Below are 25,180 nucleotides of genomic sequence, written 5' to 3'. Positions count from 1 at the left end.
AATGACAACTTGTTTCTTTTTATTGCTGCAAAACAGAAAGAAATAAAGAGAAAAAGACACTGAGAAAAGAGAAAGAAAAAACACACGGGTGTTCTAACTTTCTTCCTTATTCCTACGCTGCTTTGGTTACAAATAATACTGTTACATTATTAATGGACAGAAAACCACAATGACAAAATAGTCTTCAACTTTTAAACCTTTTGGGGGACATGTAGAAATAAGGCTGCTCAGTGACATTTTCTTCTGAGTTCTGCCTCAACGCTGGTTGGAGGCATTTTAACAGCGTGGTTTTAAATGCAGCATCCTGTCACTGTAACTATGTAGTTATTGGGGTATTACTAACTATACTACTATTATACTAACATTATACTAACTAGGAGATTAAAGCACATTTAAAACATTATGGAAACATCAACATAAAGGTTTAAGCTGCATATAAATTCATTTTCATTAGTACCAAACACTGAACAGTCTGTGGTTTATCTGACAAATTACTAATTATTTAAAAAGAAATGAAGATTTTTTTTCACCTATAGCAATTAATAATGGATTAAAATTAGAACAAATTTCAAACAGTTATTCAAGATAAACATACAGCACTTCCACTGTTTAAGATCAGAAGTTTCAACCTGCCAATTAATGGCAAATATGAGGCTGAGGGGACATCTTGTGGTCACATTAGAACATCACAGGCGTTGTCCGTGTGTGATTACCTATAAAGATGTTCTTACATATGGCCCTGGATTGTTTTTAATTTGTCATGCATTTCTATATTAAGCGTTCTACAGATAAGAATAAATTTAATATTAATAACATTTGAATAAACTACACACATGTGCAGATGAAGCTCAATAAATTAGAATCACCAAAAGTTATTTTTTCTTTCACAAATCAATTCAAAAAGTGAAACACATGTTTATATATATCGAGTCATCGCACAAACCCCACTGATTCTCCAGATTATCTGTGTTCAAAGTCCCAGTTTTTTATTTGTCTTAAGTTTTTCATTTTCTAACAGTTTTTAATTATCTGTAAGTTAAAATCATTAACAAATATGAAATATATATATATCTGTGTATGATGCCTCTGCATATAATGAGGTGTCACTTTTTGGATTAATTTCCTGCATAATTCAACTTTTTTTGGTGATATTTTAATTCATTTAGATGCACCTGTCTACCCCTGTTGACTTGTATCTCTCTTGTTGTTGGGACAAGATAAGCGTTTGTCAATTTTACATCCTCTGAGGCAAGAAACATGATTCTGTGTGAGTGTAATATAATTTAGTGTGTGGACACACTGCAAGAGTGCAAACAAAGGAGGAAGTTTTACATCAAGCTACTATTAACACTGCACAATCTTCCCCTTTTACACCATTTCACAGTTCTAGACCATTGTAAAAGAGACTATTTTTAGAAGAGTCTGGACTTTTTTTTTTTTTTTTTTTTTTTGTCTTGGTATCTGCACACAATTAGCATAAGTTCAGGTATTTTAAAAAATGATAAAGATAAAACCAGGAAGGGTAGATGTGTGCAAAACGTAAGGTGGGGAGGCTGAAAAGGAAAAACAGATGCAGGGAGGGGAGGGAGGGAAGTGTGCAACAATTTCCTGTAGTTGCACTCTCATCTGAGTTCCTCTACCTTCCTCTTTTGAGTCTGTTTCTGTCAGAGTGAGCGCGGACAGAGTTGAGCGGAACAGGATGCAGGCTATCAAATGTGTGGTCGTGGGAGATGGGTACGCCATTATTTTACTTTATTTGTCATTATTTAGCTACCTGTAGTTATAAATCAGACAGAGTTAATAGGTGATGTAGATGTTTGGCTTTGAACTTAGAATTTAGTTCTGTTGTACAAGAATGTAGGAGATTGAATAAGACTAGATCAACTTCCGCTGTAATGTGGGTGTGTGGTATGGTGTTCTTCAAATGTAATTCAAGGCTGCAGTACTTTTAACTTGTTGGAGAACACAAAGTGTCCGTATAGCAGCTAAATCTTTAGGTGTGTGTTTGACAGCTCTGATTTGCAGGGAGGGCACTAAATGAGCTGTGCAGGTCACAACATGCAGGAAGAAAAATGTTGTAGAGAAGCAAAGCGAGAGTGCAGCCCCCCTCCCCCCATTAGATATTGTAAATGGAGGAGAAAGAGGTGTCAGTAGACACAATAATATGTGGACAGAAATAGTCTGTAAATAAACAATGGAGTAAGAGTAATAATTTATTTTTTTTTTTTTTGCAAATCCCAAAAAATGATGTATGTCCAAATGTCGAAGCTTTTAGGACCTGCATGAATCAACATTTCCATCACTCTGGGGCAACAGAAGGAGCAGAGTGACACTGTTAAATGGTACAAGTCCATATAGGGAAGTGGTTGGTGCAGCACATAAACAAGGGATTTTACTTTTTGTTTTCTAGCAAAAATGCCCACTTGACTTTACTTAACTTTCTATTTATCTGTTTTATTTGTTTGCTTATTCTCCACATTGTAGTCATTTCCAGCTTTAACCAAGTGTTTATCGAGGCAGCTATAGTAAGACTAATAATAAACGATTATGTATTTAACATAATAGAGTATTTTGTGGCGCAAACTTGAATGAATAAAATATGCCAACATGTCCCCTGGCTTATCTGTATTCTGGTTTTCTTGAGCTTTAAACACTGTACAGTTAAACACATACTCCTTGTAGATTCATGGACTTTAAAGAATATAAAAAAATTTCTGCACTTCCCCTCTTTAAATATCTAAACTAAAAAAAGGAGATGTGGTTTAATTGGCACCTTAAAAAGAAGAGGCCTTTGTGAGATCCAAAAAGCTGTCAGTTGAAACTGTGGTGGTATGAGTAATTTCAGTTGTCTTCCACTTCTTTCATTTTGCTGCTCTGCTAGCATCTTACATGCAGCATCATGCAGGAGCATACGCACGATTTCTTTACCAAGCAGTAGTTCCTAACATAAGGTGAATTTTGTGCCTGTGTGGTGGAAAACTTAAAATAAACTAAGCAGCAGCTGTTGTGATAGATGAACACGTGTTTATTGGTCTCCCGGTGTGACTCAGCTATGTTGAAAAAAGAATAAAAAAAAAGAGAAAAGAAAGCTAATGCTTAACTTTAGACAGAGAAGAGGAACTTGGTCTCAGGTTGTGAGGAAGTTTGATGAGTCTGTGTAGCCTTCATACCAGACAGACTTCTTAATTTACAGTTTAACAGCAGACAGCTAAGTAATAATAATAAAAAAAAGGAAAAAAAAAAACTTGATCAAGCCTCCATGACTAAACATTAACCCATAGCTTGAACGTTAATTCAAACCATACATTTAGAAGTTTACAGAACAGTGTGTTGATCTCAACTCTGAAGAATAACTCCCAATAGCACTCATGAAATAAAGAAAAGCAAAGCTTCAAATTTAGTTAAAAGAAAATCCAGTACTGCAATCATACTACCAAGCTTTTCAGGGCTAATCTAATCTGGTTAATGTGCAGCTTAATAAATTATGAAACCACTTCTATTCAAATTGAATAGAAATGAGACATGATTTGCTGACATGTAATGAGACAGAAGTTGATATTGAATCAACTATATGAGCATGTTGGTTCTTTAGCCGCCAAGCTAATGAAATTTCTACAACAGGCTAGAAAACTTGAAGATGAGCAAATTATTGGTGATACAGCAGGGATGAAAAGAAATTTGATGAGACACTGATTGCAATACTATGAGTTACGACTGATTTAAACCATCTGATTTAAACAAGGCTAAGTGGTGGAGCTATATTCTCTTTTTTGTTTATATTTCCATGCATGCTAATACGATAACATGTGTTGTCATGCTAGCCTTTGTAGAAACTATAATCAATAAAACCAAAAATCCAGTGTTGTATAATCTATAAGGTGAAAATTTGGTAACAACATTTAGTCATGACTGTCTCCCTGGATGCTACAGTTCTGCTTTTGTACAAGGATGACAAAAAATGCTATGACTGCCTACAACTAGCTTGTTAGCTAACTAATGGTTTAGCATGTAGAATCACTGCTAAATAAACTGCTAAACTTCAACTTCTTAATCAGCAAGAAACTATTACTCAAATTTTCTATCTGAGCCATTAATGTTTTATTTGACATAGCGCTTTCATATCTTCAGTCATCATCACAAAAGATGACACCCTTCCTGCTTCTTTGTGGTTTAACCATTTTGCAATGCAGTGTATTTTACTGGACTGAACCAAGTAGATGAGTTAAAGGGGTTTCCCACATATAAGGAGAAGCAATGACAAAAAGTATGATTTTGCTATTGATTTGAAGGTTCAACCAAGCTATCGGTTAACAAGTAGAGAGAGAGAGACAGAGCAAATGAGAAAACATTGAACTGTAGATTATGAGAAAGAAAAGGCAATGTTAGGAATTTAAAGAGTTTAAAGACTGATCTTAAGGAAGAAGATTTTTTCTTGATGGCTTTGTTTGGCCGGTTCCTGTTTTTATCTTTTACTGATGCTTTTGAAAAAGATCAGTTCCTTTGTGACTCACACACAGTTACTAAACACACACGCATTTGCATTTCACGTACTGTTGAAACTCTTCACAGACACATTGCAATCCTTAATCCAAAATGTTTTATTTCAGTGTAACCAGTGTTTAAGCAAAACTCACGTCTTAATCTTGCCAGTAGACACTCCCTGGCAGATGTTACTATTGGTCAAATTTTAACAAAGCTTGATATTGAAATTTTAAAGTGGTCCTCGCAAAGATAGACAAAGGAATCACACACATTAGTTTTTAATCTGGGTCACTAACAACACTTCTGACTGAATCATCCTCTTCCTGGTTTGGCCTTAATGCAAATTTTTGTGACAATCGCAATTTCCTAAAGTTAAGTGTTTTTTTCTTTTTTCCTTTTTTTTTCCCTTTGGAATTGTTTTAAAATGATTTAATTTCAAATAATTTTTTTAATCTGGAAAAAGTCTTGTTTGGCACACCTTTTATTTTGCAAAGTTTACACTCTAAAATGATAAACTTGAAAACTTTAGCATTTAGTTGACAGACAGGTATGCTTAACAGTTGACTGGTATCCCACACATTTCCATCACTGAGTAAAATTTATGTCTGTAAATCTGTAAAAACTTATATTAGTAAACAGTCTTTCCTCTAAAAGAACGACAACCTTATTTTAGACAGTGGCAGTAAAAGAGGATGTTTTTTTGAAAATTATGAGCATGGATTTTGCTGATATTTTTCAGTTGTTTCACTTGTTTGTTTTTTTTTTTTTATTGTTCCGGCATCAAAACATTTTTAGAAGCATTTTGAAATTTATCCATTCATGACTTAAGAAAAAGCAAAACTAAGGCTGGGTGCACCGTCAGACTCAAAAAGTGTACTGTATGCAAGAAATAACTAACTCAATAAATAACTGATCTAATCATAATATCCAAACTGAAGTTTCTTTCATTTAAGTTGAGAAGCACAAAGGCATAGCAAAATTTAATATTAGATAGATAGATAGATAGATAGATAGATAGATAGATAGATAGATAGATAGATAGATAGATAGATAGATAGATAGATAGATAGATAGATAGATAGATAGATAGATAGATAGATAGATAGATAGATAGATAGATAGATAGATAGATAGATAGATAGACAACTTTATTTATCCCCGAAGGGAAATTGCGTTGTTACAGTAGTCCAGTGTCATACGTGGCATAAACTATGAATAGAAAATAGAAGTAAAATATACAATATAAGTAAAGTGGAATAGAAGTAGAAATAAAATAAAGATAGAAATCCAGAGTGGAATAAAATTAGAAATAAATAAAATATGAATACAGAGTGGATTGGCAGATAAAGTGCAGTGGCAAGATGAAGTAATAATGAAACTAGCTATCAGATATTAATATGTCAATATGACTATGTAAATAAACTGTATATTAACTTTAAAAACAACTTCTATAAAAATGACTTTCACAGTGGTGTTGTGGAAAAAAGTTGTCCTATTGTAGTCCTCACCATGATTTGTTCTCTGCCTAAGTCAAACATTGAAACATTGACAGATGCACAAGGCAATAACAATATTGCTACTTTATACGAAGGGAGTCTGTACTTTAAAACAAAAAAAGCATCCTTGCATGAAAACTTTGGCTAGAACACTTGGAGCTTTAGCTCCAGTTTTATATAACCTAATATAGACAAATAGCACTCAAAGTAACTTTTGTTTGATGAAAGTAACAAATATGAAGAGATGCCTTTTGACTCTTGAAAAACCAGGGCACAAGTTTTGGTCATGTGTTGTTGTTGAAACCCTGAAGATACATTTTTGGAACAAAATAAGAAGTGGGGCCCGTTGATACTTGTTGGATTATTTCTCACATGTATCCATGCAATGCTGCCACTGTGGATGTCTAGACAAGCTCATACTCCTGCAAGGAGTCCATTAATTATTTTTCAATCCACATACTACAATAAAAACAGTTCTGTTTAATGTACGGCAGAATTTCAATGTGTATGTGTCGTCCCTGAGTAATAAATACACAATTTATTCTCAGAATAGTCATTGACCAGAAATTATTTGTGGTGAGTGTAATTTAGAATGTATGTGGCATTATCACAAAGCTGGGTGAGAAGTAAAGCACACAAAGTTAGATCACATTGCAGTGTGGGTGGGTTTTAAACAGCTCAGAAACAGTCAGTGTTGAACTATTTTTGATGACGGTCAGTGCACAAGTTGCATCATTTCCTCTCAGGGAAAAAATAGGAACATATGCTGATATTTACAAAAACTAGCAATTAAGGTTACATATACTGCTTTACTATATACAATGCATACTGTTTTGTAGTAATTAAGTAATATTTAATAGAAAACTCCACATAGTCATTGTCTTTTTACCTCACATGTCTCTAAATATCTTCACTTGTGTGTTTCAGAGCTGTGGGTAAAACATGTCTTCTCATCAGCTACACAACCAATGCCTTCCCCGGGGAGTACATTCCTACTGTGTGAGTATAAACAGCACACGCTCAGACACACGCATACACACACACACACACACACACACACACACACACCCTCTGACTTTATATCTCTCTAAGTAAAAGAACAAATAAAAGGATTAAACTAAAGTCACACTTAAACATGATGAGTCGTACTTTGTAACAGATGCAAATGAACAAATACAAAAGTTAAATATTTTTCACAACAACAACAGACACACGCTGCAGAAGACGTCAGACAGCATTAATATGGGCAGGTTCAAACTGGCCGCAACACACTGGTGATGAAAACACAGTTCGCCTTTAAATCAGGCACCTTCAAACCTGAATTGAAAGAGAAGATGAGATATAATCACACACATTGCCTGACAGAGGTAGAAAGCAATTTAGTACATTTGCAGTTTTAAGGTACTAAAGTACTGTATACTTCTTTACCACTTTAGTTCAGTTGAACATACTGTATTGTAATTATCTTATTGTTTAAATATTGCTTTTGAAATACTAGAGAGCGGAAAACTCCACCAAGTCAGTGTAATTTTATTTTGTTTGTTGTTGTTTTGTTGCCAATGATTGTGAGCACTACTTTTTTAGTTAGGAACTTTAATGGCAAAAAAAAATCCTTTAAATAAATTCCTGGATCCAGGCGGTGATTCGAATTGCTCCCAAAAGGAAATTTTTTTTCCTAATTCCATTTCTAAGATTTCCTAAAAATGTAATCAAAATCCATCCATAACTTTTTAAATTATGTTGCTGACAGACAGACAGACAGGACAAGTCAACACCTCAGAATATATGACCTCCACCTTGGTGGAGATAATAATTTTTAGTTTTAAACTAAAAACTTACTCAGTTTAAATAGGAAAATGTGACCTTATTTGTCATTGGCAGCAACATTAAGCGGAATTCTGCTCATGCATTATACATCTGTAAGGGTCCTTTCATTGCTACACTTTTCTAGTTAAAATTTCACTCGTGAGTTATTTTACAACATAGTTAAGAAAAAAATCTGATTTTCAACTTAAATCACTGAGCAATGTCATGTGTTCCAAACAATACGACCCAGTTTTTGGTTCCGAATCCCTTTTAATGACTTCCATGACAAATTTATGTTCCTTTTAATGCATTTTTTGCCTGAGGGCAAAAAGCTGAGTTTCTATTATTGATTGTCATGTGTGCTTCACACACAGATACAGTATGTCTCCAGATTTCCATCACCTGTTGATGTTAGTCTGTTATGTACAGTAAATGGTGATGTGTTCAAATACCTTGTCATTTTGAAGATAAATTAGTAAACTTTGAGAGTAAAAGAAAAAAGAAAAGAGTAACATTATAATTTAATATATTTATGTAGATAAGAAATTAAGTTATGATGAAACTGAAACAGTAATGTTCCACTGTGACCACACAGAGGCAGTGCTGCTTAAATAAAATACATCTTATAAGCACTTGCTTGTGTTTTAGAAAAGAAAGCACAAAAACAAAAACAAAATACCTGTAATTCTGAAAGTCTGTGCTAGATGGTTAGTTAATTAAAGCCATTTTACAAGTCACAACAAATCCCATTTAGTCTTTGTTAAGAGTTTAATTTTCATATTTGCTGTAATACAAAGTCTCTCCTTTCAGATCTCTGACAACTAATGATTTTGAATGGGACCTTGGTGTGATGTCATGTCTCCAGCACTTATAAATCAAATGAATCTTTAAATGATCGGTTGAATTAATCCCTTAAATTGGGGGTGTCCAACTCTGGTCCTCAAGGGCCACAATCCTGCAGGTTTTCAATGCATCCCTGCTTCAACACACCTGACTCAAATTAATGAGTCATTGTGCAGAACTTTACAGGCTGTTTGATCCATTTAATTTAAGTTGGGTGTGTTGGAGCAGGGGACACAACATGCAGGAGAGCAGCCCTCAAGGACCGACTTTGGCCAGAAATAAGTGTTTACTGAATCTACAGTTATGATTCTAGCTTTGAATGGTACATATCATTCAGATATTCAGAATTTTACCTTTCCAGTGGTGTATAATATGTGTTGGTACTTGTAAGGGAGACTGAGTAAAATACATATTTATTTGTGATGTCCCGCCTACGGGACATGTGGCACTCCCAACAGATTTGACAACTACTCAGCTAATGTGATGGTGGACAGCAAGCCAGTAAACCTGGGCCTCTGGGATACAGCAGGACAGGAAGATTACGACAGGCTTCGTCCACTGTCCTATCCACAGACGGTAAACAATCATTCCCACTCACACTCACACACACACGCAAAGTACACATTTGATGACAAAATCAAATCCATTTTGTCCCCAGCTGGGAAACCAAGGGAGTTTAAATTGCAGCTGCCAAATCTATAACAAACTGTCAACTGACAGAGCCACATCCTCATTAAATCACAATAAACAGGAGCAGAAATGAGAGGAATTGCTTCTGAGAAAGGTGCACATAGGAAAAGTCTTCATGAAAATCCTCAAGAGGCTTTTTACCTAAAACTTTCTTGTGATTAAACAAATAAATTAATTGATCAATAAATATATAAACAATTACTATCATAATAAAGACTCCTAAATGCATTTCAACATATCTCTTTTTACTATCTTGCTCTTAAAAGTGGAGTTCGGTAGATCGTTCCACCACTGGGGGACAACAGAGGAGAAGAGTCTAGCTACTGATTTTGCGCCACATTGTGGTGGGAGCATTAGGCGTCTTTCACTGGCAGAGCATAACTGTCGAGAGGGAGTGTAGCTCTTTTTGATGTTTGAACAGTTTTAAATAAAGCAGACAATTTTGTTCACTTGATTACCAAGACAAAAGGAAGTAACATGTATACGCTATTCTTATCACCTCTTTTCCATTTGCCCAACTGAGTGTACTTAAATCCAGTATCTTTTGATCTAGCAAAACAGTACAGTAAGAAATAAGGTCATGCAGTAAAATAAACTGAAATGTTGTGGAGCTACATGAAAATGTTTACTGTAAAGAACTTGTCACATCTTGTCACATTGCCTCTTTTCTCATTTTCAATCCTTTTAGGATGTTTTCCTGATCTGTTTCTCCCTGGTGAGCCCAGCATCTTATGAGAACGTCAGAGCTAAGGTGAGTATTATCTTTGCGATGCATCTTTCCCAACCATAACTTCTTTGTTATCACTGTGACTACAGCAGCCCTGTTACCATGGGCATTGTTAGGCCTATTTAAGCCTAACGACCCATTTTATATGTACAGTCCACCACCCCTAATTTAACCAACTGTAGGTTAAATAGCCCACAAGGACAACAATACAGTCCAACAGAGGAAATTACAGTACCATCTGACTGATTTGTTTGCATACTGTTCATGTCTTCATTTTTGTCTTTATGATTAGGAGAAGCCTATAAATTGCAATAGTAACAATAGTCTGCAGAATTTTTCACAATGTTATCATCTAAATTCTGTCCATCATGCACTTCAGATTTGTTTTTGGATTTTTGTTCATAGCACAGTTTTAAAGCAACAAACTGGAGTAAAATAAAAATGAACCAGCCCGATAATATTTACTGTTTGTTGGAGATAAAATGGAAAGGGTGCAGGGTTAAAAGAGTAAAGGTTAAAAACCATTTTATGAAATCAAAACAAATTTGATCTTGTGGCTTTGACAATGTTGCCTTATATAAAGAACATTACACAAAAAGACAGAGACAACCTTTTCACTTCATAACAATCTTCTTTACTTCACTGCAGTTTCTTAGTGAATAACGATGTAATGTTAACATTGCTTTAAATGCGGTATTTTTAGTGTCTGGGGTACTCAAACTAAGGTTGGACTAAATCTAAAATCACCAGAATCAAATTTTATGTTAATTGTCAAATAATTTGAGACTAATCCAAATTAAGTTACTGATATGTTACATTTAAGGTCTTCCAGATCAAGTCTCACAGTTTAAATAATCTATGTGCCCATAGCTGAGATATCGAGTCCTTACCAAGTCAGCAGAGATAAACAATCTTCCTTGCATGTCTTGTGTCTGCTCCAGGATCTCCTCCTGTTTGGACATGCTTGAAAAGTCTCACCTGGGTGTCTTGCCAGAGGGAACATAAAAAGAAAATAGCATAGCTGTTTTAAAGGAGGCCTGTGACTCTTTATTTAGGAAGTAGTACCACACAGAAAACCCCAAAGGACGAATAACTCTTCTCAAGTCGTCAAATTTTTGTCGACTTGGTGGCAGTTCGGGTCAGCGAGAAATAGATAAAAGTGTTAATGAATCAATACAAGATTATATAAAAATCCGGTCAGAGCAAGTCCTACATCAAGTGTTAACTGGTTAAAGACAAACTCACTAAGTTTAAATTCAAGTTTTCTGGAATTAAACAACATCAGTTCATCAGATGGCAGGTTTATAGGTCTATTGTGTGGATATGCTCTGACTCTACATCTCACACCTCTGCAGTAACATGCGGTAGATCTACCTATAAGATATAGAAAAAATGTAGATAAAGTTCTGGAATTGCTTGTGTAATAGATAAAATTATTCCACCTTATCTCTGACAAACAATAGAATAGTTTCTGACACAAAGATGAAAAATGGATCTAAGAAGATGAAGACAAAAATTAACTCTGTATTTTAATCATGGTTCTCAGTTAAAAAACCGCCAGTGAGACACTGAGTTGAGGAAGCAGAAGTATGATTCCTAATACTTGTATTCATATTTCCCCTCCCTCTGCCATTCTCTCCATCTCCAGTGGTACCCAGAGGTCCGCCACCACTGCCCCTCCACACCGATCATCCTGGTGGGCACCAAGCTGGATCTGAGGGATGAGAAAGACACCATTGAGAAGCTGAAGGAAAAAAAACTGGCACCGATCACCTACCCACAGGGACTAGCTCTGGCTAAGGAGATAGGTGAATGTACTTATGGTTTTCTCTCAGGTTTTCAAATGTAAAGATTTTAAGTAATGAAGAGAAAATAAAGCCCTCCTTACATCTGGCACTGAAATGAACTTTCACAAGGTTTTTGACCAGATAACTCCAGTTTTCTTTAGAGAGCTAAAGAAGTTTCACATTCAGTTCTAAAATATGTGTTTTCTTTCCTTTAGTCTGTTTTTCTAGTTTTCTTATAGCTTGATTTTTTAAGTGTATGTGTCATTGCTTGTGTGTGCAGATGCAGTAAAGTACCTGGAATGCTCAGCCTTGACTCAGCGTGGCCTGAAGACTGTGTTTGATGAGGCCATCCGGGCAGTCCTCTGCCCCCAGCCTGCCAAGGTCAAGAAGAAGCCCTGCTCACTACTGTAAACGGTAAGACTGCAGCAACCAAGCTGACGTTGGAGAAGAGATTGAAGACAAAAGGAAAATGATGGAGATGTAGGGCGCCAGTGATGGAAATACGAGGACTAAAGCGAGATTTTCTGCTCCTGAACATCACCGCTTTTTGTAGTTTCAGATCATGTTTAACAACAGACAAAGAGAAAGAAAATGACTGACACTTATAGCTAAACATCTGATTATACTCCACGAATGAAAGCTTGTTCTTGCCGTGTAATTTCACAAATGTCACCTTTGATTGGTGAAATAGAATTTTTTCTTGTAGCGCGACTAATTATTTTCAGGGCTTTGGGACAGATTTCTAATTTCCCAGAAGGAGCACAGACATGTAATAAAGCAAATCTTACAGTAATGCAACAGCTTGATAGAGAATGCCTCAAGTTGAACTCTGCCAGAGCTACATGAGAGAGAGAAATAGAAAAAAAAAGATATAACTGGCTTCTTGTCTTTTTAGAATTACCATAATAATTGCATTTTTGTATCCCACTTGTTCTATAACAAGGTGCTGAGATAGTTTAAAAATGAAACACGGAAACATTTCCCTTTAAATTTGAATGAGTCACTCAGCAGCTGGCAGGAAAAAAATGAATTTGTTCATAATGCTGTGCCACAAGTTAAGTTTTTGGGTTGTCCTTTATACATTACAAAACTAACCTTTGATGTATGTGGTCTTCATTTTATAATCTTAACAGGAGAAGACGAGAAGAGCAAAAGACATTCAGACTGATCCTGGGTTAAAAGAAGATTTGAAAGTTCTGTTATGTCTCTAATGGAAAACAACAACTACGTGTCCACTAGCTGGGGAAAAAGCCTTTGGCAGTCATGACAAAACAAAAGAAAATCTCTTTATGCACTAGGCACCCTGGAAGACACTGAATTTATCTGTAAATTATGTCAATTTAGCATCATACTGCCCTAGTTTGAACCCTTTGAGCAGCTTTATCAAATAAAACCCTTCCAGGTCAACAGTATACACAAGCCGTTTTATTTTATTTTATGATATTAAGTCACTGCAAATGCAGCATTTCAGTAAAATGTGTTAGTAGCTTTTAAGCAAAGACAGTGTTTTTGATTGAAATGTATTAACAGCAGTTTTATTTGTTATGATAATGAAATAAAAGACCTCACAAATAAAGAGAAAAAATCTTATTCTTTTGCGTCTCACATGAGATTCTAATCTGTGGCTGTTCAGTCGATGTGTGTACACACTTCCCTGCAAGCAGCACTAGATGTGCATCATCACTTACCTAATGGCAGCAGAAATGAATTAGGAGTGTGGATGCACTGTATAAAGTAATACTGATTGATCTGCTTGTATCTCTACCACCTGTTATAATCATCATCTTTCTCACTTTGGTGTCATAGAGAGCAAAAAACTGTAGACCATGATATCAATCTGACTGTGTGGCATTTGCCAATGGTTACCTTAGTAAGAATTTAAATGAGATCATAGCCATCTTTTCAGCAGGTGGGTTACATTGGTCTTTATTTGTTTTTGTGCCACTGTGCATGTCTGTGTCAGAGAATAAATGAGCTTTCATAACTCACTTTGCCACATGACCCTACCTGCTCATCGAAACGGTATTTTAATAAAAAAAGGTTACTTAAAAAGATGCAACTAAATTTACTGATGTGTGACAATTTAATTTAAAACAGTAATCTTGGTGGAGCAATGACATGAATAAAGGAAGGGGAAAGAATGAGACTACCCACACCACAGTCCAGGACCAGGTGGTGTATGAGTAGAGTTACGGAGGTGGAAAATACTTCAGATGAGGCTCCTCTGGTATCAGGAAGAGGTGGATATCAGGAGGGGGCAGGTTGCATGAAAGGGAGTGGAGGTATGATAGAGCAGTTTTAAAGAACAGGGATCAGACATTTGCTTGAAAAGTAAAAAAGAACCACTGCCCCGGAAGTGGGACAACAGACTTTAGAAAATGAGATGATTTTGACAGCATGGGAAAGTGGAGGTGACAAAGTGTAGCAAAAAAAAAAGACCAAACTTTCCACATGAGAACAGAGATAGAGATCAGATGTGATGGAAAAGATATGTCTTATTGAACCTAATTCTGAAAATGTTAGGTTTATAACTGAAAAAAAAAGAAAGAAATATAGTAAAACGGGCAAGAGAATAATAAAAGTAACACTACCTAATTTTCTGACCTTAAATATCCAAGTTTCTGAGCTTCTATTTATTTTTAATTTACATGAAAAAACACAAAACCAGACAGCACAGATCAGAATTAAAAAAAAGAAAACAGGAGTGTTCTTTTTTGTGCTGCGACACAGTCATGAAGAAGGTAATAAAGAAACATTTGCCAATTCTTCATGAAAAGTCCATAATTCCCTTTTAGTTGTTCAAAAAGTAAAACCTTAAAGGAGATTTATCTTTAATCCACGAAAGCAGGATGCAGTACAATACACAATACAACAGTTTACCCATCAAGGTGAGCTGTGTGTATATCTGTGTACATATGTTCAATAGGAGGAACAGTGGCTCAGCCTTAATAGTCTGATTTAAAATTTATCTTAGTTCTTGGGCAATATTTTTCCAGTATCTACATATCAAAGGACATAACCTGACATAATGAAAAATGAATTAAATTTCATACATAAGGGAGAAACTTGTGGGTTGATCTTGTTGGTGTCTTGTGTGGGACCCTAAACTGGAATCCCAGAACATCATGTGACAGCTCCTTTTTGCTCTATGGCCCCACGGCACATCCCAGCAACTTGGTATAATCACACTGGCCATTTTTGACATGCGCCATGGCTGATTGGGCAATGGAATTTAAGAGGATGCTATCCTAGAAAGTGAGGAAAAACCAGAAAGTGACAGAGCAAGGTACGACAAGAGTCAACATTGGACTGACTTACTGGCTGAGGAGTGCTCAGAGAAAAGAAAGGATGTAAAATGGGTGCTGAATTAACCTTTGTTAAGTGGTCGTTTGATGGACAATTTGAGACATGCATATTGTGAACAAAAGGAAAACTTTAAAAAACATAAAGTAGTATTTAAACAGACAATGAAAGACCAAGATCTGTAGAGATCAAGAAATAGTAACCTGGGACCTCATGTATAATCACTCGCATGGATTTCCTACTGAAACATGGAGTATGCTCAAATCCAGAAAATGTCATATGCACAAAAAAAATCCAGATGTATGAATTTGTGTGCAAGCATGAGTCCAAGCATATTTCCTTTGTACGTCCCAGTTAACACGGAATTGAGTGCACGTGTTGAAGTATGCAACTCCTCCCTGTCCACACCCCATTTAAATATGCTAAACATAAAATCATTAAATCATCAATTAAAAATCATATTCAAACGAGCCCATGCCTGAGATTCTCCTCTCCACACAACCAGAAAATTACAGGCAAATGAGTGCGCCAGTGAAAAGGTGAGGCTGCTTAAGACATTTTACACTTTAAGAAGAGTACTTTTCACATAGAGACATCCGGGGCTTGTTTGGAAAGACCTTAAGCTGTAGTTTAACTAGCAAAAATAAATAGCAATGATGCTGTGAAGACGGGAAAGAATTTGGGGGCTCATGCTCAATGCGCATCATGTAGATTAATTTTAGGACAAATAAACAAATGTATTTTCTCACCAAGAAGCCACCCGTTGCGCACAGTGCCAGCTTGTAGTCTGTTCCCAATGGTGGTGTTACTCAGAATGTATGAGTCATGCGTTGAACCAGGCCACCTCACCACAATGTTGGTTAACTGCATTTGTGCATCACATATGATCTGTTTATTGATCAAATGAAAACGTTCTCTGATGACATATACAAATTAATCATGTGATGGTGCTTTTATAGCAATGTGTGTGCAATTGATAGCACTGATTACACTAGGAAAACCAGGTGTTGCTGCAAAATGCACTTTAATGTTGGCCGGTTCAGCTGCATTGTATGGGAATTTAATATACCTGGCTGACATGTGGATAATTCTACCCCACACGGCTGGCATGGCTCAGCTCAAGGGTTGACTGATACTGTCTTGATTGGTCTGCCAGCTCCCTTTTGGAATGTCCCGGTTGCTAGGACCCCCAGTGTGGTCTGTATGGGCACAGGCAGCACAAGGCTCCTCGCTGTGCTGCACTCCAAGGCCAGTCGCAGCTCTGCACACAGTTCCAGGAGAATTTCCCTTGGGAATCTAAAGTGGCTGATGAGCCAGTTGTCATGTATACGTAAATCTTCTCTGTCCCTGAACACTCTCTTCGTATTGCACCATTTACAACATCTCCTAATGCTGGTAAAGCAGACATTGGTTTTAATTGTATTTTTTGCACCACTTAGTGCTTTTATAGCCATGCATGTAATTGCAGGCACGTGGCTGTGTTAATTGCTCATCAGTGTTCATTTTTCATGTGTCTCCAATGTGCACATCACTCAGTCTGAGGACTGTTTTCACATTTATTTATTATAACAGTTTCCCAGCATCACCTGTAAATGTCACCAAAGCATCAACAGGTGTAGAACCATTCTGACGCCTGCCATGAAGTTAGCGTGAGGCACATCAAGTTTCCACGATCACTTCACTCTTGAAACATCTAAACTTTGCCATGACAAAGAGCATACGCCACATTTTTGTGTGTACGTACCCTTTGTACATGAAGTCTTTGTTCTTTTTTTTTTCTTTTTTTTTTTTTGTCTTTCTTTCACCATCACCAGTTTTAGCCAACAGGAGGCCCCAGTGAGAACTGTGAGGAAACAATACATAACTCCTAAAGTGGATGCAAATTTTATTAACATTTTAAACCAAACTCCTGCTCAGATTTTATTTGCATCATGTAATTTTATTGTTGATTCATTTTAACAACAGACTAAAGTCAGCAATTGACTCAGCAGCTCCACTTAAAATACAAACTTTAAGAGCTAAATCCAAAACGCCATTATACAGTTAAACAGGCCAGAACACTCTACTTCTCAATCGTTACCACAAGCAACAAAAACAGCCCCAAATTCTTTTTATAACCCTTCATCTTTTAAAAAATGGTGATTTTACCAAGTCATCCATGCCACAATCAGATGCTGCATGCAAGAACTTTGCACACTGATACTATTAGATCCAATCTTTTATCTCAGCGACATGTTGATTTTAACAGATCTGAACTTTTTTTTTTTTTTACATGAGGAAACACTGGAGAGTTTTGGCCTGGTGAATGCTATTATACTTGGTCGAGTTTTCTCCCAACTAAACCCAACAACCTGCCCTTTAGATCCCTTTCCCACATCATTTTTAAAAACATTTTATGGTTTCTTTAAGTATGAGCTTTTAAAACATCATTAACTGCTCTTTCAGACGGACATTTGCCAGTTAACATCCTTTTATGTTTTAGATATTAAGTCATAGATGGCAGAAAATTTCCTTGAAAAACATCACAGATTTTTTACATGCCACTGGGGAAAAAATTTAGTTAAATGAATAAATAAAAACAAAAAATGACTTGTTTGAAATCTCAAAAGAGTAAAATATAAAGAAACAAATTCACTTTGAATAATGTTGATGCAATAAATTGAAAACAGTAGGTCTGTGTGCACACACTGCAAGCTAAATACTGTAGCACACAGTAGGTGCAGAAAAAGCTTGCTGTGAATCTTCTTTGTCCCTGCGTGGAATCAATTTTACTTTCTTTCTACTCAAAGACCTCCGCACAGGCTCAACCATTTGTCAAACATTAAGACTTCTGGTGTTTAGCAGTGAAGAAATGAGTTTTTTCCAAAAGATTACGTTTGACTTGATGACAGAGAACTTGGGGTGTTCTCAGACACAGATCCATTTACTTTCCATTTAAACAGTGTTTAAAAGTCAGGCAGTTTTTGTTTGTTTTGTTTTTTTTCCAAATGTGCAGTTAGTTTAAGGCAAAGGGCAAACGCCACAGCAAGCTTTAAAGCATCGTTTCCAACAATAATTGGAAAAGAATCACTTATGAGTAAATCTTTGTAACCTCAATTTCCACCTTGCTAGCATATATGTAGCCTTGTTTCTGACTCAAATAAATCTCTGACCTTCTACTCAGCAGATGTTGACAGATGATGACCTACAAGTACAGCTTAATGCTCAGTCTGACCTATTATTGCAATGAAGCCATTGCTAAAATGATTCTATTTGTTGGATTCCTTTGCAAAGCAAATTTTATGAAGGTATATGAATATGATTACAAGGAGTTTAAGTTGGGCTAAAATGAATAACATTTGGATCAAATTGGATGATTTTTAGATGTAGTTAATCTGTACTTGTACATGTTCCATTTCTTTGAGGAGATTACCTTTGTTGTGAATTGACACCATGAAGGTAACTGAAGTAGATTTCTTTTTGGAAACTGGTTTGTATGATCTGCTCTCTTCTTCATTTTTGATCAACTATTTAACTTTTAAGTGGCCACTGGGTGTTGGTCAGTTTAGCTAACAAACTTTCCAGGGTTGTTCAGTTTAATTTAATAAAAGAGCAACAGGAAAAATTCAGTTATACAAAGATCGTTGCAATGAATAAAATGGTTTTAAAGTTTGACAGTAGCCAAAATTATTGAATTATGATGCTTATGAGCTCACCTTTTGAGTCCTGTTATAATTTTGTGTTGAGTGTTGCAATGTGGTGTTCCCTCCCTGCCTGATGGTGGTGCAATCACAGTGTTGTGGGCGTGCTTGTCAAGATAATATGTATCAAGAGTTCGTGCAAGTTTTAACTTCATTTCTGTGAGTTTTGCTCTGCCTGTTTCCAAGCTTTCAACCTGTCTGTACCAAGCTGAGCTGTGTCTTACAGTGCTACTATTACTGTGTGCTGCAGAAGGTTGGCAATTTAATCTATATTGTAAATATTTTAGAGTACTGTAGGGATGAAAAGCGTCTTGTGCTGACTCCTTGTCACCCCTTCCCCTCACTTATATAAGAAAAAAAAAATTGTTTTTTAGTGTATTAGTGGTAGGTTGGTCATCTGATGCCAACTCTACCCGTTTTACAAGAATGTACAAATTTGAATGTCAGTATTTGTAAAACCAAAGTTAGTTGACTTACTGAGCTGATAACCAGTTTTGTCACACCACTTAGCAAAATATCCACTTTTAGAGTTACTCAGGCAAGACAACCTAAAGAGACTTAGGATTTGTTGAAATTACTGCAAAATACATACTCTCTGTCCTGGTTATGGAGGTTAACGTGCATTGCAATAAGTGAACTAAACTCAGCTTGTGGAAACATTCAAAACAAAAGGATACTCTGTGTGACACTCTGTGTGTTTTATTAGACAAAAAAAAATTCCAACACAGTGAATTGGATTGGTGTAAATAATTTCAAGGGTAACAGCACTGTACATTTTATATCAATGGTTTTGGTCATTTTAAGATTTTATTCTCATGTTTTTGCATGCTAATCATTCAATTATGTTTAATAATTAAGTATAATAAGTATTTCGCTGCAGTTATAAGAAACATCCAGTTAAAAAAAAAAACGGAAAAACATAAGTTTCCCTATTAGTCAGAGTAGCAGCTCTGTTAATGTCGTTTCCATGGCAACGCATGTTTATGAATCTGGAGTAAATGCTCCAGCAGAGCACTTAGTGGAGAAGTACTTTTCATCTGTTGAGTAAGGGGGGAATAAAAGAAAAAATTCCCCTAAAATGAAATACTCCAAATCAACACAAAATAAGTATTTATATGTTTTTATATGTAATGAGATCCCAAAAGACAGTCTTCTTTTTTTAAAAACTTTCTATATGACCTTTCTGTATTGACAACTACTTTTCCCTTTCTCCAATCGAGACTATCTTGGAAAGACAACTGAACAGTAGAGCAAAATAAAAAGAGGGGAATCACCAATTCTAACACTAGAAGAAAAAAGCAGTAAAGCAAATTAAAATAAAACCATTTGTATTAAACTAAGAGCCACATAAAGAGCCATTTCAAGGAGATTTTAAAATTTCACAGGCAACAATGAAAATTTTAAAACATTTGGTGAGTTTACTGACACTGAGTCTGCAGAAAAAAAAGGTTTTAAGTTACAATTAATAATGTTGCTGTTTATTTTTTTTAGCTTTGTCTTTTTCACATTGTTTATTGAAATATTGAACACATATCAAATATTCAAATATTATAATCACAAGATTCTTCAGCTGGACCAAAATTAATGCCAAACAATTTCCTTGATTTTTTTAATGTGCTTTTTGATCCAGTTGTAATATTGTGGATGGCAGAGGTTTGTAAATCCAGCTGGCTTGTCACATGCTATGAACTTATTTCCTGTGAAAACCATTACACCATAAATTTTGCCGTCAAACACCACACCTCCACCAGAGTCACCCTGTGAAAGAGAAACATGTTCATTTAAAGAATGAGATTTTAAAATACTAGTGCATCTTAAAGTGGTTATTGTTTTCAAGGCTAGAATTTATAATAACTTACATGGCATACATCTGCTTCGGGGGACTGGCCACAGAATATGCTTTGGTAACCATAGTATTCATGTGTTTCAAGTCCTCTAACGAGTGCACAGTCAACAACATTTAAGTTTGCACATTGAAGAGTTGGTGACATATCCCCATATACTGCAAAGAGAAATGCGTTTTATGTATTAAAAAGAAAAAAACAAAAAACAAGATTTATAAAACAAAACTGAACTCACTGAATTTGATTACAAAATTGTAATTTGTCCATGGATGAAATAATAGTAGTAGTAAATGTTACCAACTACTCACCTCTCAATTTAAAAGGGCCCCATGTTGTGGTTGTGGTTGAGCTGTGACCTGCGATCTGCACTGTGTCACCCCTGAATAATACACATTAGATAAAAAATAGATTACTTAAAAAAAAAAAAAGGGGGGGGGGGGGGGGGGTATACGTATGGGGAAGGACATATATGGGTGGGTTGATGGAGAGAGGGTGTGTCGATCTTGGCCCGCTGGGGCCTGTGCCCTGTGGTGGCTGGGGCCTTCCTTTGCCACCTTCTGGGCAGGTCTGGGGTGGTCTTCGTGGTGGGGTGGCTTGGGTTCATTCTCCAGGTTTGCTGCTGATGGCCGGGTTCTCTGAGCCACCCTATTCTGCTTCAAGCCTCCTTAGAGACGTAGTTGCGTTTGCACTATGACACTCATCTCTGCTCAATACTCATTCCACATACTCTGCATGCTGACACAGTCACTGAGTTGTCACTTAGTCCCGCTTAGATCTAGATGTGATTCTGCACTTCAAGGATAAGCAACACTAAGACCCCCCTGACTGATTAATGATGTAATATTTACATAGTTCAGTAATCTTAAATCTGCATAGCGGCTTTTATTTTGAACCTTATGCTTTTACGCTGCTCACGTATCTGATTTGCTGTGTGGCCCTATCTGAACTGCTGAGCTTGAGGCGTTCTGGATGCGTGCTCCGTCAAAAATAGACTTGGTGTGTGTAGAGCAGCGACGAGGTGCTTCTGGGAATGCCTCTGACATGCGTGCTGCAGTGCACCCAGTGTGAACCAAAACACTGAACCAAACTAAAACGGTTGTGCAGCCTGAAGGTGGTGCACATGCACCCATGGAAACTGGCTACTTTGGTTTGAGTTTGTTCTGTGTGTCTTTCTTGTACTTTGGTTGTTGTTGTGATACATGTTGTTTTTTTTTTTTGTTTTTTTTTTGTTTGTTTGTTTGTTTTTTAGGGGGTTTTGTTTTTTTATTTTTCTTTCTTCCTCTTTTTCCTCACAGCTTGCTCGTCTCTTATAGGAGCTCCTGATGACTGTCAGCTTTGTTTTGAGGTTGCAGGAAATTCTCTGTTGTGTTTGTGTACAAATGTAGTAGTTGCTTGTCTGTAGTTGTGCTAATTTGGATTGAAGCGTCTTTGCCTTTTATCTGTTGTATATTCTCTTCCTATTTTTCACCTCTTTCTTTTCTCTACTCTCCTTTTTTACTTCTGTTCATTATTCTTCTTTTTTCCATCCCTACTGGTCAGGTCCAGCAAGATTATGTAAATTCCATCATTCAAAATAAATAAATGAAAATTAGAAAATAATTAAATAAATAAATCTGATTATCAAGAGGAGAATTAAACCCATAAAGCTCCCCTTAGAAAAACAAATTTGTTCGGCACAACACAGCAGCCAGACCATCATTCTGCCTGCTATGCTGGACCGGAAAAGTAAAAAAAATAAAAAATATATATATAAATTTATATATCAATAAAAAAGAAAGAATATTGTGTTTAGACAGTTTCTTAATCATTTTTCAGTTTAGCCACTTCTATGTGATATTGTGTGTACTGATTTATAATTATTTCTGCTTGACTTTAGCTTCCTATTTGTGGTGTACTTCCCTTTCTGTGTCTAAATGTGATCTAGATGTCATAAACAATAAATAACATAGAGGTAACTCTGCCTGTAACATATGGTTGAGAAGTTCTGTAATCTCAGACTGAGCAGTTGAAAAATAAAAATAAATAAATAATAAATACATTAGAGCATTGTTACTCACAGTTGAGGTTGATTTGTACAGTTAGGAAGTCCAACAGGTTTAACCTCGGGTGGAATTTTTGCTGAAGAGGGAATCTTCAGTAACATCAAGTCATGGGACTGCTTTTTGAACATGGGTCCTTCTTCATAAATTTTATGTGTTGTTATGCTCACCAGCTCTTTCCAACCAGGATGGACTCCTAAATTGGCAAACATTAACCTGTAAATATAATAAAATGTAATTTGAACATTTTGTGCACATTTGTTATCACAATATAATTTAAAGGGAAAGATAACTTTAAAACTAAAAAGGAAAAAGGATATGAATATTTTTATAAGATTTAATTGGTAGTCATTAGCATGGAAATAGATAGATTGTTTACAAAGAAATGTGTAAGAATACACCAAAGGAAAATAATTTGGTTCTCTCACAAGTGTTTATTCCAGCAGTGAGCTGCGGTCAGAATCCATCGATTGCTGATGAGAGAGCCTCCGCAAAGGCGCAGTTCTTTTCCATCACCTTTATACAGTTTCACATGATACAGACGCTCATTTGGCTCACACTCTTGACCCCCAATGATTCTTTTGTGCAGATCCGCCACTAAGCTCACTGTAAAGCCTGATTAAAAAAAAATTGTTAACTACAATCCATTTTAATTTTGAGTTAGGTTTTTTATTTATTCATTTTTTTTACTAAGAAATTACAAATACATGAGCTGTCAGCTTGCCAAGATTAATCTTTACAGTTTTCACTTAAGCAGACAAGCAAATTTCTCCAATAGATGGGATGGAATTCAAACATACAGTAATATCTTTGCAGTGCTGCAACTTGCTGACAGTAATAGAAAAAGAGTCACCTGCCTCAAGAAATATACATCAAGAATAAAAAAGATTATGAGATGTCAGCGAGACACAGCATACTTATGAGTGGTTAAAATAAAAATGTGCATAAGAATTTATGACTCACCAGCCAACAGGGAAACAAGTAGAAGCCTCAAAGTAGCCATTGAGCCTCCAATGACTGTTGCTCCGGATTCCTTTTAAACTCTCTTTAACCTGTTCTGTTGGTCATGGACCGCCAATCACATAGCGATGACTCATTTAACAAACCTGCATTGATAAGGAAACTGCTCATAACTGATATTCAAACTATATAAACTCAATTTCCTAACAGTAATGGTTTACTCAACAGTAACCACAAGGAATGACAATGCAGTAAAACAAAAAAAGGCAAAGTGAATTTTTATCATTGCTATGATGGTTTCTTGATTAAAAGTAATTTATTTGACACTTCAATCATTTATTTGGTCTTGAAAGAATCTGTTTGTTTTTGTCTTTTTGTCTTTATTTCCTTTGCATTCACCAAGTTCACTGCGCATCTTGTAGTTCAAAGAGAATGAAGTATCAAGTATAATGTTCATCCTTCAATAAACTATGAATCTTTGGCAATGCTCATATATTTATATTTTCTTTTATCACTTGCAGTAGATGAAATTGGAGTAAATCTAAGAAAGATAAATATTTATTGTCAGCTGTGTCTAAAATTTGATTGTTTTAACACACACACGCACACACACACACACACACACACACACACACACACACACACACACACATATATATATATATATATATATATATATATATATATAAAACCAAAAGGAACCCCTGTGTTCAGCCAAAAACAACTGTAGGATTTATTTATTCAATGATAAAAGTTCACTGAGTAAAAAAGGGAATTAAACACCACATGACCGATGAAGGATTTTATTATCATTGTTTCATCACGATTGGCACTGAAACTCTATTAAACTCCTACGTGTGTACACCATATGACTATGCTTAACCACATAATTCATAGAGGTGGTCATTTTAAAGCCATTATTTTTAAACTTAAAGGAAATCAAGATTCTGTTTCTAATGTGTACAAGTGTGAGTGCAGATTGTTGTATGGTGTGTATTGCAAAAAGTCTGAAATAGACAATGTGTTTTTAATTGTGCATAACAAATTATAAATGATCAATTATAACAGTTTCCCTAACTGAGGAGTACTGTTTGGTGTATACATACACATGTAGACTATAGACTGCATCCAACAATGGATTACCCACCCAAATACAGCTCTTCAAAAAGAAACATTGCAGTCCCTGTCCCTCTATGCACATCACATCCCAGTGCCTTTATAACCAACACAAGCCCAACAGCCACAAAATGTCCTCTGTCTTACAAACTTTTGATGATTTATCAAACATTATTATTCATCATCTTGGCCCCTTCCCTGTACTGACTATCACAATGTGAAAATGACTTCTACACTACTTGTGAAAAGTAAATAAGCTGTTTTAGTGTTTTATCATTATACAAGAACTGATTACAACAAATTGGGCATTGTCTGTAGAATGCTGCTTTCTCATAAATAATCAAACATGTGGGTTTTAGGTTAGAGAAAAAGGGAAATACACACCACATGACTGATGTAGAAAAGGT

At 35.8% G+C, this 25,180-nt stretch overlaps 2 protein-coding genes across 2 annotated transcripts; one reads left to right on the top strand and one right to left on the bottom strand.

The window, feature by feature from the left end:
• The first annotated feature begins 1,605 nt into the window (after positions 1–1,605).
• rac2 (Rac family small GTPase 2) lies at positions 1,606–13,436 on the top strand. Its single transcript, XM_041983879.1, has 7 exons — positions 1,606–1,734; positions 6,906–6,977; positions 9,086–9,203; positions 10,006–10,068; positions 11,693–11,852; positions 12,112–12,245; positions 12,965–13,436. Exons 1-6 carry the CDS (start codon positions 1,700–1,702, stop codon positions 12,240–12,242), a joined length of 579 nt encoding a protein of 192 aa, XP_041839813.1. The 5' UTR covers positions 1,606–1,699; the 3' UTR covers positions 12,243–12,245; positions 12,965–13,436.
• A 6,061-nt stretch (positions 13,437–19,497) lies between these two features.
• LOC121638707 (kallikrein 1-related peptidase b9-like) lies at positions 19,498–23,785 on the bottom strand. Its single transcript, XM_041983642.1, has 6 exons — positions 23,661–23,785; positions 23,126–23,312; positions 22,716–22,913; positions 20,967–21,037; positions 20,674–20,816; positions 19,498–20,572 (listed from the first exon to the last, which is right to left on the bottom strand). Exons 1-6 carry the CDS (start codon positions 23,698–23,700, stop codon positions 20,396–20,398), a joined length of 816 nt encoding a protein of 271 aa, XP_041839576.1. The 5' UTR covers positions 23,701–23,785; the 3' UTR covers positions 19,498–20,395.
• Between the last annotated feature and the right edge of the window lie 1,395 nt (positions 23,786–25,180).

The sequence above is a fragment of the Melanotaenia boesemani genome, chromosome 4, assembly GCF_017639745.1.
Source record: "Melanotaenia boesemani isolate fMelBoe1 chromosome 4, fMelBoe1.pri, whole genome shotgun sequence".
Taxonomy (NCBI): Eukaryota; Metazoa; Chordata; class Actinopteri; order Atheriniformes; family Melanotaeniidae; genus Melanotaenia; species Melanotaenia boesemani.
Note: the sequence above shows the minus strand (reverse complement) of the source record. Positions and strands in the feature narration are given on the sequence as shown.

What these genes read in the sequence shown, in the direction of transcription:
- LOC121638707 (XM_041983642.1), bottom strand. Translation starts at nt 23,700, where the DNA reads ATGGCTACTTTGAGGCTTCTACTTGTTTCCCTGTTGGCTG. An exon ending in GGGCCCTTTTAAATTGAGAG is followed by an intron (nt 20,817 to 20,966) that starts GTGAGTAGTTGG and finishes TTCTCTTTGCAG; the next exon opens with TATATGGGGATATGTCACCA. An exon ending in CCGAAGCAGATGTATGCCAT is followed by an intron (nt 20,573 to 20,673) that starts GTAAGTTATTAT and finishes TCTCTTTCACAG; the next exon opens with GGTGACTCTGGTGGAGGTGT.
- rac2 (XM_041983879.1), top strand. Translation starts at nt 1,700, where the DNA reads ATGCAGGCTATCAAATGTGTGGTCGTGGGAGATGG. An exon ending in CACTGTCCTATCCACAGACG is followed by an intron (nt 9,204 to 10,005) that starts GTAAACAATCAT and finishes CAATCCTTTTAG; the next exon opens with GATGTTTTCCTGATCTGTTT. An exon ending in AGCTCTGGCTAAGGAGATAG is followed by an intron (nt 11,853 to 12,111) that starts GTGAATGTACTT and finishes TTGTGTGTGCAG; the next exon opens with ATGCAGTAAAGTACCTGGAA.